Genomic DNA, 13860 nt, shown 5'->3' with positions numbered 1-13860 from the left:
ACTCCCCCCCCCCACCCCCCCCCCCGTAAGAGCGTGGGTCCCCAGGGGCTCGCCCGGAACTGGGGTTCAGTGCAGTCAGAACTGGGGTTCAGTGCAGTCGGGGGCTTCCTTCCCCCTTCCACCAGAGAAAGTCAGCCAGGCTCTCAGCCGCCCTTCCTCTCTGCATGCACAAAGACCCTTTGCTGTACCTCCAATTCTCTGTGAGCTTTTCTCTTTCCTTCTAGTTGTAGAATTTTCACTCAGCCAGCTTTCCTGTGGTTCTGGATGGTGTCCGTTCTGTCTTTTAGTTGTAGTTTTGAAATTGTTGTGCGAGGCAGCAGTTTAGGTGTTTACCTATGCCGCCATCTTGGTTTCTCCCCCCATTCGTATTCTTATGCACCCTTCAGGAGATGTATGCATACGTCTTCAAAAAGATAACACAAATGAAACACGCTATAAATACTCTGCTCACTTTCTTTTTCATTTTTAAAAATATGTTCTTATTGATTTCAGAGAGGAAGGGAGAGGGAGAGATAGAAATATCAAAGATGAGAGAATCATTGATTGGCTGCTCCTGTATGCCCCCTACTGGGGATCTAACAGGAAACCTGGGCATGTGGCCTGAGCAGGAATCGAACCATGATTCATGGGTCAACACTCAAAGACTGAATCAGAGAAATGTGCCATCCACAAAGTTGTATCCATCTGTGCTGCCACAATTGGCATACTGAAGTATCTGTTTTCCTACATCTGTCAACTGTAGCTCTGTGAATGAATTTGCATTTCTGTAATTGTAAATAAAGTTGAACATCTTTTAAGCCATCTAAAAGCCATCTAATTTTTTTGAGAACTTCCCATGTATTTTGATCATTTCTTTTCCTATTGGTTTATTGGTCTTTTAAAATTGACACCTAAGTGTTCTTTATATACAAAAGAACTTAGCCCTTTGGTGATTGTAAGAGCTACAAATATTTTCTCCCACTTTGTCTTTAAAAACTTTGAAGAATCTTTCCCACAATTAAAAACTGTTTTTAGTTTACTTTTATCAGTCTTTTCTTTTAGGGCCTCTGGATTGTGTAACATGCTTAGAAGGGACTTTGTTCTAGATTATAAAAATGATTCTCTCATGTTTTCTTCTAATGCTTTTACATCTTCATTTTCAAATATTTAAATCTTTTATATATTTGGAGTATATTTTGGTTTAAGAATTGAGGTATGAAGCAAACTGGTTTTCCCTTGGCTTCCAGTTGTGTCATTATAATTTATTAAAGAATCCATTTTCCCCCAACTAACTGAAATTATACTTTTTTCATCTACTTAATTTAATATGAATTTGGAGCTATTACTCTATTCATGTTCTAGTTTCACACAGTTTTATTGAATGTAGTTTTAAAATCTGGTTTAGGTAGTCTCTTCCCTACTCCCCCCAAATCATTATTCTCTTTAAGGCATTTTCTGACTATTCTTGACTATATAGCTCTTCCATAGAATTAGTCTATAATTAAAAACTTATTTGGTATTTTGGGGGATAGCACTTAAAGTTTACAAATTAAGTTTGGGGTATTGGTCTTTTTTGTTGTATTCCATTTCTTATCAAAGTTTTCTTTGTTTATTTAAATAACATTCTTGTACATGTACAAATAGTACAAAAAAGCAGATGGTGAAATGTGGACACACATTTCAGTTCTAACCCCTGGTCTAGAGACAATTTCATAGAAACATTCTCTGCATATAAAATTTTATGTGTGCACATAATCATTTGACTTTCACCCACCTACCTTTTTTCCTTCTACATGGCAGAAAGCTAGGGGCACTGTTTTGCTTTTCAGTATATAGAGATCTGCCTTATTTCTCTTAATAGTTGCATGGCATTTAACTATATAAAAGCAGCCAATCCACTATTGATAAAATTTCTTCTTTCCATCTCTTATTTTTATAAGCAATTCTATATAATAAAACCCTAATAAGCAAATTGACCAAACAGCGGAACCACTGGTCGCTATGATGTGCACTGACCACCAAGGGGCAGACGCTCAATGCAGGAGCTGCCCCCTTGTGGTCAGTACTCTCCCACAGGGGGAGCACTTCTTATCCAGAAGCCAGGTTCACGGCTGACAAGTGCAGCAGCGGTGGTGGGAGCCTCTCCTGCCTCCGCAGCAGCAGTTGGACATCCCCTGAGGGGTCCTGTACTGCGAGAGGGTGCAGGCTGGGCTGAGGGACATCTCTCCCCCCCGCACCCCCCCCCTACCGTGCACAAATGTTGTGCACCAGGCCTCTAGTGTTATAATAAATCTCCTTCCTCATACACCTTTGTGTGAGAATATTTCCAGAAGACAAATTCCTAAATAGAGAATTATTATGTTGAGGTATAAATAAAATGTACAAACAGTAATGTAAATATACTCAACACTACATAAATGTACACTTACAAACAATTACGATGATAAATATTGTGTTACATGTTTTGCTACAATAAAACAAGAAAATATACTATTTTGATAGATATTGCCAAACTGCCCTCTACATCTTAAGGCAATTTATTAATTATTCCCCATTTACATTTGCCTTCAGTTTGCAATATTTCGGCTCAGTTGCTATAAAAATAGATTTTTGTGTGAGTTAAGTAATCTATAAGTTTTGAATAAAATTGACCCACATTTCCCTCATACAGAGATTCTCAGAAAAATTCCCAGGACTTGGTGATGCTCCGGTGCAGAACTGGGGAGGCCAGAAACTGCTGGGAAGAGGCAGACCAGTTTTATGAAAGAACAGGCATCACTGAATCACTTTGGCTGCTTGTCCTACTGTGATTTTGATTTGTTTGAAGACTCAACTGAAAGCAAACAAGAGGTTTCATGTGACTCAAATCACACCTTTCAAATGATGTTCTAATTTCTGTATCATGTCTGTGACTGAGAATCTTTAACTCCTTTCCTACCCCACTCTTAGTATCATGTTGTTTCTGTCACTTATCCGCACTCCATGGAGTGAAACCTTGAATGAGATTGGGGAAGGACAAAGGAGGATGGACAATGATGTTAATGTAACACAGATAAAACTGGGCACTCCTGGGGGCTGTGTGCAGCAGGGTGACAATCCTAAAAAAAAATTATACCCAATCTGACTCCAAGAAGCCTTGGAAAGTATTGTAGGTTTTTTTTATTATTAATTTTTAAAAATTAATTCTAGAGAGGGAGGAAGGGGAGTGGGAAAAAGACAGAGAGAGAGAGAGAGAGAGAGAGAGAGAGAGAGAGATTGTTGTCTCCGCATGTGCCCTGACCAGGGATTGAACCCACAATCCAGGTATGTGCCCCAACTGGGAATCTAACCCACAACCTTCAGGTGCACAGGTGATGCTTAACCACTGAGCAATACTGGCCAGGCTGGAATTTTATTTTAATAAGTAAGAGCTGGTGTGTGTGTGTGTGTGTGTGTGTGTGTGTGTGTGTGTGACTTTCTCAACTAGACAGGGCAGCATGTTATAGTCCATGGAAAACATCAGAAATAAGGCAGTGGTTTTCATTAGAGAAAAGTGATCAAAAGTATGAACAGGATACAAGAAAGCTCTCCATCATTCACCGGGGAAGGTGTCAAGGAAGCTTGCTCTCTCTCCAGACCCTTGAGTAAAATTGACTTTCAGAAAATGGAAGGTCTAGTCCAGCTGTGGGCAAACTACGGCCCGCGGGCGGGATCTGGCTGTTCTATCCGGCCCGTGGAGCCGAAAGAGCAGAGGGTTCTCTTGCTCTCCCCTCCGCTCCTTTACTTTGAATTTATATTAGTTCACACAAACACTCCATCCATGCTTTTGTTCCGGCCCTCCGGTCCAGTTTAAGAACCCATTGTGGCCCTCGAGTCAAAAAGTTTGCCCACCCCTGGTCTAGTCTCTCCCATGTATGCATGCAGAATCCATATTTATACTGGCCATGCAGTAGGACATTCCCCACTGATAAATGAAATAAAAACTCAGGTGGACAAGACAAAGATACAATGTCACCCCAAGGAGACACAGAGGACTCCCACTGGAAAAAAAGAAAAACACCACTAGAAATGATCAAACAACCCAAAACCAAATGAGGAAACTAGTGATGGGCAGAGAGAGAGCAAGTTCGATTCAAAGGAACATTAGTCCTAAAGACCCCAAGATAACAGAATAATCCAAAGGAGGCAATTAGACATGTTTAAAATTGAAGAGGTAAAAGTAACCGTAATGAAACAGTAGGATGAGTATGAATAGAGGCAGTGAGGAAGGCCAACAGGTGCCTGCCTTCAGGGGACACCTAGCCTGCTTGGGAGAGGGGAGGAAACAGCAGTGCAGCCTGGGGGGTTCAGAAAATGGCACGTTCAAGAGCGTCCCAGTCCAGTGTCTGCAGTTCCCCATCCGATGCGGAGATGCCCCTCAAGAAACCATAATTTTTAATAGTTACTATGTATCTGCCTCTCCACTCAGTCTGTGAATATTTCATGCTGTGCCACACTCCCCGTCACTCCTCTTGCCACACCAGCCTTCGCTTAGTTCTTCAAGCACAATAAGCCCGTTTCTGCTGCAGGGCCTTTGCACATGCTGTTGTCACCATCTAGGGCAGTGGTTCTCAACCTTCCTAATGCCACGACCCTTTAATACAGTTCCTCATGTTGTGGTGACCCCCAACCATAAAATTATTTTCGTTGCTACTTCATAACTGTAATTTTGCTACTGTTATGAATCGTAATGTAAATATCTGTGTTTGCTGATGGTCTTAGGCGAACCACAGGTTGAGAACCGCTAGCAGGGTCGCCTAAGACCATCGGAAAACACAGGTATTTACATTACGATTCATTAACAGTAGCAAAATTACAGTTATGAAGTAGCAACAAAAATAATTTTATGGTTGGGGTCACCACAACCTGAGGAACTGTATTAAAGGGTCGTGGCATTAGGAAGGTTGAGGACCACTGCCCTAGAGGAATCTCTTCCTCCTGCTTTTCTTTGGGGTCTTAGCTTCATGGCTAATCCTCAGGAAGACCTCCCCTGACCACCTATCTAAAAAGGTCCCTCTCTACCACTGTCCTCTATGTTACCCCTTGTTCCTTTACACTTACAATTTACAATTACTTATTTTTTCCTTGGTCTCCCCTGTTAGAATGTAGATGCCATGAAGGCAGGAAATGAACTGTCACATCATCCCTAAAGACTGGCATTTAGCAGGTGTTCAATACATTTGTTGAATAAGTAAATTAATGCACTTAATTGGGGGTGTGGCAGGACCTGATTCATGTTTTATAAAGTGGCCTGGGGCCTGGAGATTTACCTCCAACAATATCTATTGTGATTAATATCTACTATTACAATTTTCTACTACTAATAGGATTATTAGTTTGTTCATTTGTTTGAAAGCCATCAGCATAAGATTTACTTCCAACTCTATCTACTATGAATAATAGGAAGAGGATTAGAGGCAGGGAGATAAGGAGGCTAGTGCAAGAATTTAGGCAAGAGATGAGGATGGCTTAGATGGGGCCGTGCTGATGAGGGAGTTGGCTGAATGAATTTAAGAGAGAAGGCAGAAGGTGGGGTAGGGGGAGAATCAAGAATGATGCTTAGGTTTCTAGTAAGGATAACATGGTGAGTAGGGCACCAGATTTGGGCCAGCAGCCAGCAGAAAACCAAACAGTCAGTCAGTACACATGCCATAAATGTACACTTGATGAGGTAGAAATAGTCTTCGTGTCACATCTTCGTTACCATGAGTACACATCAGCTCCTTTTCCGTTCCCGGGTCTGCCTACACATGTGATCTACCGTTTCCTACTGCCACCACCTGCCTTGCATTGCCCATTTGTGACCTGCCAGGCTAATGCACAGTGCCCACCAGGGCACATTTGCCTCCGTCTCCCTCTAAGAAGTGTGCCCTGCGCCCTTCCCCCACTCTCTCCAGCCACCAGTGTCATTATTGCCAATAATGCTGCTATAAGTTTTTATGAATTTTCTTGGTTTTTGTAGTTATTATTAACATTAAAATTTATACTCAATGATATTATCACAATTTTCCACTACTAATGGGATTATTGGTTTGTTCATTTGTTTGAAAGCCATTAGGATAAGATTTACCTCCAACAATATCTCCTGTGATGTGATTTTTAATGCCCTTAAAACTTGCAGTGAGCGCTAAGTCTATAATACGAGAAGGCTGGTAAGCATATAAATGTCTTTCTTGGGAGAAAAGGGCTTTTTATTTTCATCCTGGTTGGACTCGGGTTCTTTGATAGAGTGATTGGTAGGATATAAAGTATTAAAGGCTCAGAACACTGTGTTAGTTTGTAGATGTGTTCAAACAAGTTCCCGGTTATTCAGGGGACATGTTTATATTCTAGGAGGATTCCCACCTCTGCTCCTTTTTATGTTGCTTCTTACCTGACTTACATAAAATATAATAAATTGGGTGCTTGCAGGAACGATAGAACCAAGACGTGTTTGGAAGTGAAGCACTCTATCCAAATGACTTTCTAAGGAGCTGGGAGTTCGATGCATTGTTAGTGCAGCTCTGGAAACAGGCTTATGTCAGAGGCTGGCGAGACGAGTTTCTCTGTTGGGCTGTTGTTTGGGGCAGGGAAGGTGCATGGGCAGGGCCAGTGTCGTGGGTGTGAGACCCACAGATTCTCAGGCCCCAAGTTGTGAAATTCACAGCATTGTCATTGTAAAATCTTAACAAGTTTTGAACAAGGCAACTGACATTTTCACAAGGCCCTGCAGCTTTAATATCTGGTACTATGTACAGGGTTTGGAACCAGACAGACTTGAGTTCAAGTTCTGGTATTCTCTAGCTCTTGACTGCCTCAGTTTCTTTATCTGTAAAACTGACAATATGTTGTCTTCTCAAACTGGAAGTGAGAGCTAAAGGTACACGTTAGTACGCAGGGGGCATGAAAGGCAGTGATAGACCCTGAGATGTGCTCAGTGGGATTTTTATCGACATGTGCAGTATCGACAATTAAACTTATGACTATGACTTAATGTCAGAAACACTAGCCAGCTGGGACAAGCAGGCATCACCTGTGTGGTACAGAAGCCAACCCCAGGTGTGCTGGCTAAGAACACACAAAGCAAAGAATGTTTTCCTAAGGGGGGCATTCTAAGGCTGAGGGTCCTGTCCATCAGTTATCAACCTTTTTGCTGCTATGACACATGACAGATACGTTCACCAGCACAACACGGTCTCAGTGTCTCACAGTCATACATGCTTCCTTATTTTCCAGAAAACTCTCAAGATAGCGAACAAGTGAGACTGGCATTATTATGAAGATGCCCTTGCCTTGGATATAACTTATTTGCAAACTTCAGTATTTCAACCATTATTTGTAACACATGGTTTTCCCCATACCACACGACAGAACTTGACAAGCCAGTGTATCACAATTCCAACCTTGAGAACTAGAAATATGGATGGATCCTCAGGATCCCAAACAAGAGACTTCCCTCCCACCCCATGACAAGTGGAACAGACTGGGACCAATAGGAGCCTGCTATGACTTTGCCAATGTGCGTAGCTGTGCTATGGCCTGAATAAGTGATGCCAGTTACCAGGCAGGACAGCCAGAGTCAGAGGAACACTGAGCAGTTGGTCAGATAGACTTGTGATGAATACATGACAAGCAATCTTAAAATGTCTAGTTAAACATTTTCTCCCCCAAGAATGGAGAAAAGACTTTAAATTGAATTCATAAGAAACATAAGCTGATTCCTGGGCATTTGGGGACTTTGGTCCAAAAGGATTTCTCAGGGGATTAAAGTAGGAGTGAGGGTGACCTTTGTCGCATTCAATTTAGGGTGTGTGAGGGCCAGGAGTCCAGATGTGTGACTTCCAGGGGAAGCACCTCAGCGGCACTCAGCTTCCTTCGCTGCTCAGGCCTGTGGGCACATGCATATCGGGAGACATGGGCCCAGTGTCTCTGGGGTCTCCTGCATTTTCTCTCTCGCCCAGAGGGGTTTTGTGGGTAGTGATGGCCAAAGCTGGACCATCTCCTCTCCACAGGGCAGCCTCTGAATGGCCAGAGGAAAACACAGCTCTTCTTCCAAGATCGCTCATCAGAACAAGTTATTTCTCCTTTGTCTCTCAGTGGTAGGAGTGAGTACCTAGATAATGGTACAGCTCTTAGACCCACATAACATGGCACATGGTACCTGAAAGATGCTTCAGTCTCTAATGATTAGAACTAATGCCTGCCTAATTTATCAAACACCTCAAATGTTTATCTTTGGAAATGGCAGTTTTGGCTTAGACAACCTGGATGTTGCTCTTTGACCCTCTCAAGGATCATGGTAAGCAAATCATAAGCCACCACATGGATTCTCAGGAAACCAGAGACGGTGCTCCAATAATATGGTCACAGCAGCAGCTTTTAACACAAATGGAAGAAAACACAAACACAGTCAGAGAAGGACAACATGATGGGCATTGGTGCCTCTGTCCTCTGCCTAACCCAGACCTTCCAGACTCAGCAAATAGATTCTGCTTCCTGGGTACCAGTTTTTTTTAGCACATTGTACTATCAATTTTGAGATCCTGGGAAAGAAATCTAAAGAATGCTTTGATAGCATTTCTGGTTTGGGGTTATTCTGTGATTGTTTTTCTTACCTGTTGTCGAATTTCTTCCTCCATTTTTACTGGCGAACCCAATTCTGCAACTTGTTTGACGCCTTCGCTGGCATATCCTCCGTACTCCCACAGCACGTAGTTCTTGGAGTGGGATCCACCAATGATCGCAGACCAGTGATTGGCCCGACCTAGGAAAGCCAATCAAGATGCAGGTATCAGTGTGGCTGTGGCTCAAACTCAAGGCCCTTTAATGATGGGGAGGAAGAATAATTGGACAATGACTAAACCAGAGCTGGCTATGCACCTGGTCGGTGCTAGGCCCTGTGCTATGCAGTGATGAGTAAGACAGTCCCTATGAACAAGTAAGTCTTGGGAACATGCAGACAGGGCAACAGTAGATGACTGAATAAGACACAGAGGCAGCCCAGAATGATGACTTCCATTTGTAAGGGTTTCAGAGAAGGGAACAGCTGAGAGAATTTTAAAGGCTGATCAAATGTGTAAGATAGAATAGAGAGGCAATACTATTTCTGGCAGGCTAAGAAACATTAAATAACACTGTGTGTTTGGGGAACCATAAGTAATTTAGCATTGCTGTGTCACAAACTGTCAAGGGAAGAGGCAAGAAATAATGCCAGGGAGGTAGGAAGAAGCCTACTCATGGATGGCTTTGTTCTAAATACTTCAGGAGTCTGGATGTCATTTGAAAGGGTTTGAAATCACAGAAGGGTTCTGAGTAGGGGAATGATGTGATCACATTTGAATTTCAGATAAATCATCCAGGCAGCAGTGTAGAGAATGCATTAGAGGGAGCAAAATTGGAGTGCAGAGCTAGGGAGGTCAGCAAGGAGCAAAAAGTAAAGGGGTAGAGTGTGAAATAGGCTTACAATTCTGGGGAATAAGCATTGTTGCCTTTAGCTGGCTTTTCTGTACATCCCAGGATGGGGGTTGGGGAAGGCAGGCTAGCCATGCTGAAGGATGCAAAGGCAGTTGGCATATGAGGAAGTGATCAGTCCACTGTGGTTTGGTGAGGATCATGCAGGAGGATGATTATTGTGGGATGTAGGTGGGAATTAATAATTGACACAAGAGGAGAGAAGAATAAGGTCTAGATGGGACCAAGACAGATCTTAACCTGGAGATTTTTTAAAGTCCCAGAGAGAGGAGCAGAGTCAATACCAGTGTGACATTGGGTTTGCTTTGCATGTGATGAATGTAGACACATATATATGTCTTACTAAGTTACATACAATTCATCATAGGGTTGGCTTAGTTCTCTGCCATTCTTTGGTTGGGTTTAAAAAGTCTCCAGTTTAAGAACATTTTTAGGCATAGGGAAGAGGAAAATTTGCACTGGGTGGCATCAACTGACATTTGCAGTTCATCACCTTGTAGCCAGCGTGGGCAGAACTCTCCACTGCAACCCACCACTTAGGAAATGATTCCCAACAGGGCCGGATCCTGTTTATGTTTGCCACCTGCTACCCCATGGGACTTGCCCCCAGGGGCACATTAAAAGCATGGGCACAAAGCCAGCCTTCTGGCCTGCTGAGGGCAGCCTTGCCCCACCCCAGGCAGATGACAACACCGTGTGGGTCTGCCCAACTGCTTGTTCATTATTTCCCACACATCAGGGAGATGCAAACTTGTGTTTATCTGTCGTGTCCCTAGAGAAGACAGATGGAGACGCTGCCAGCTATTTCTCTCACTCACTTCCTGAGTGGGGAGAATGTCCTAGCTATCATCTCAGCCAAGAGCACTGCTTGTGTAAGAGCAAGAGCAGGAACTAGTGCTGGTCTTTGGTTCATGATGTGAACTCAGGAAAACCAATCAAAGCACCTCTTGATCCCCCTGTTCTGTGCCATCAAAATGCTCCTTTGTTCCAGACCTATCTTTCCTGCAACTTAAAAAAATATTTTTATTGATTTCAGAGAGGAAGGGAGAGATAGAAACATCAATGATGAGAGAATCATTGATCTGCTGCCTCCTGCATGGCCCACACTGGAGATCAAGTCTGCAATCTGGGCATGTGCCCTGACTGGGAATGGAACCGCGACCTCCTGGTTCATAGGTTGACGCTCAACCACTGAGCCACGCTGGCCTGGCATCCTACCTAGAATTTTTGTACCTCAGTGGCTTAGCCCATGCTGGTCCCTCTGTGCTTCTTTACTCTTGACTTGGCCAACTCATCCTTCCTTCGTGATACCCAGAAGCCTCCCAAAACTGACTGAAACCCTTGTCTTAGGCCTCCTCAAGCACAGATAATCACTTGTTACATGTCTGCTTTCCCACTAGACTTAAGCTCCCTGATAGAACTTGTCTTCAGCACTATATCCCCAATACCTGGCACTGTGCCTGATACAGTGTGAGCGCTCAGTACACATTTCCTAAAGCATTTCATCCAAATGATCCAATGGGAAGGTGGCAGTATCTGTGCTCGGAGCATTTGGGAGCAGGCTTGTACAGATTGGATTCCATGTGATTACATTAAAATCTCAGTTCAGCATAGTTCCTGACACCTACTGGGCTAATGCACTTAGCTATCCTGCATGCTATTAAGAAACAAACATCAACCAGCAACAGAAAAGAAACCATTGGTCTTAAAACCAACAGAGAGGGATCCAAATCCTGGCATTGTTACTTCCTAACTGTGTAAACTTGGTCAAATTCCAATTACTTTATCTCCCTGAGTATCTCCCTCTTTTATAATTCAAGAATGATAATGCCTACCTTATCAACCTATTATATGAATTAAATTAAATTATTGAAAAAGTGAGATAATATATGTGCAATTACTACTGGCAACACAATAGACACTCAATAATTACAATTTCCTCCTTCCCTGGTTGTTAGGGAGACTGTAAAAATGAGTAAAACATGAAACCTGCCTTAATTCAGTATAGAAGATAAGAAATAGATAATATGGAACAGGATAAGAGAATGGGAACAAGCACAATCATAGGGGGATTAGGAGATGGGCCCAGATGGGTCTTTCTGGTTTATTCATTCAACTTCCATTAAGTCTGTGCCAAGTGCAGTGGCTGGCCATGGACACTGACAGGAATTAGATATGGTGCTTGCTCTGGAGGGACTCACAGTCTAGGGGCGGAGAAACAGATGGATAAGCAGATTACTTACAATTAAGCATGGTCAGGGTTATTACAGAAACAAGAACACAGAGCACAGCGGATGGAACAGCTAACTCCAAATTCCCCTAACATCCAACGATTCAGTCTAAAGGCACATGCGCTGAGAAGCAAGGGCCTCAAGAGTGGGATGCCTTTGTGGTTTCTTACCCTTCAATAAATGTCATTATACCAGTTAGACCTTCTAGTCAAGACATTTGTAAGTTTTCTACAATGATCTTACAACATACCACATTAATTCATATTTCAACACATGAATAATATCAACCACATGACAGATACCTTTAGGTCCCTCAGTAGGCTAGGGTGAGGGACCAGACTACACCCTCCCTATTGGAACAAGCCAGGCATCCATTTTGAAAGGGCATGGTTTCAGGTGAGGGGCAGTCATTCAGGTGCAGAATGATACAGGGGAGAAAAGCATGATGACCACGAGCCAGCCATTCAATCTCTCAGAGCCTCAGCTTACCTTTTCAAAAAAATTTATTTTTCAACCACAGTTCACATTCAATACCATTTCATTCCAGTTTCAGATGTACGACAGCGAAGTGGTCAGAAAACCGTGCACTCTACAGAGTGGTCCCCCTGCTGCCCCAAGCACTCACATGGCCCCATACCCAGCTATCTCAACATTATCAACTATATCCCCCATTCTGCAATCTGCATCTCTGTGGCTATTCTGCAACTATCAATTTGCACTGGGGGAAAAAAAGAGAATAATTACTGGGCTTGACTATCTCTCTCAGAGTTGTGCTAAGTAATTGGGCTGGTTTCTGAAAGAACTATGAAAATTTTAAAGAACTGTATAAAACAAAGGTCTCTGAATGATTATAGACAGAAAACACTATGGAAATCCACAAGAGGAATTCAGAAGAAGTGGGGGGACCTAGAAAATTTTCTCATTTGAAGGAGGCTCCCATGGGAAGATTGGGCAGTAGGAAAGGATTCTATTAAAAAATAGATAAGAGGATTAAACATTTATTGAAGGGTATTAGGTGTTAGGTATAATGCTTTCCTAGATGTAACACTCAAAACAACCTCACTCTCATTGTCTAGATGAGGACACTGAGTCCCAGAGATGGAAAGGAACCTACCCAAGCTCACAGAGCTAGTGATGAGCAAAGCTTGGGTTCAAACTCGGGTCTGCCTGATCCCAGAAGACACACTCTTTTCTCTACACAGGAACCAGAGAAGACCATTTGGTGGGCTGAAGAGTTGAAAACAAAGAAATAAGATGAAAAAGAAAGTCAGGGCCAGGTTGTGGGAGGGTGCTGAGTGCCTGTCATGGTAAATGGCATTGATAAAAGGGGAAAACATGATGGGAGTTTCCTTCTGGGAAGAATGACAATAGCTACATATTGAGCTGATATTATGTGCCAGGCACTGTGCCAAGGACTTGACCAACATTATCACATTAAACACTCAAAAAATAAAACCATTTTGATACAGATGAAATTATAATTTTCATTTTTCACATGAGGAAATTTAGAGACATTGAGTTAATCCATGATCACAGAAACAGATGATTGAAGATGCTGGAATTGAGTTGCGTCGGTCTGGTGCCAGGGCCCAGCTCTTCTCCACCACATTGCACCACATCTGCAGCAGGATACACTAGAGAGGGCCCAAGGGTGAAGAGACCAAATAGGAGACCCACCGGCATTTCCTGCATGAGTTGTATAAGTTTTGCCTTAGGGCATTGGAGAGAAAATGGAGACTCTGGGTCAGAGGTATGAGCAATAAGAGGAAAGATGGGACAATCTTTGGGAGGTAGTTTGGAGAAATAGTTAAAACTCTGATTTTTGGATTAGACTAACATGTACTCTAGTCTCAGTTCTGAAACTTTCTAGCTTAAATAAGTAAATTAATCACTCTCAACCTCAGTTTCTTTTTCTGTAAAGTAAGAATATTGACATGACCAACCTCCTAGTGTTGTTTTGAGGCTGAAGTAATGACTAGTGGCTAGCACATAAAATAGGCTCGATGCTAATAAATGTTAATCAGTAAAATTAAATTGGAACAAGTCAGGGCAAACCCAGACAAGTTTCCGAAAGGCATGGGAACCAAAGAGAATCTGATTGGGTGATTGGGCAGCAGTTTGACTTAGGACTGGTGGGTAGAGATAGAAAGGTCAGATGCAAGAGCCTAAATATGAAAAAATG

At 42.7% G+C, this 13860-nt stretch overlaps 1 protein-coding gene across 2 annotated transcripts in view; it reads right to left on the bottom strand.

The window, feature by feature from the left end:
* Positions 1-13860, bottom strand: part of SPON1 (spondin 1) — a 266856-nt gene that overhangs the window by 110434 nt on the left and 142562 nt on the right. For both annotated transcript variants that reach the window (XM_080687617.1, XM_080687618.1), the window contains one exon: positions 8592-8740. In XM_080687617.1, the coding sequence (XP_080543743.1) occupies positions 8592-8740 (149 nt within the window). The remainder of the gene's footprint in view (positions 1-8591; positions 8741-13860) is intronic.

The sequence above is a fragment of the Plecotus auritus genome (genome assembly GCF_963455305.1).
Source record: "Plecotus auritus genome assembly, chromosome: 9".
NCBI lineage: Eukaryota > Metazoa > Chordata > Mammalia > Chiroptera > Vespertilionidae > Plecotus > Plecotus auritus.
This window is presented reverse-complemented; position numbering and strand designations above follow the sequence as displayed.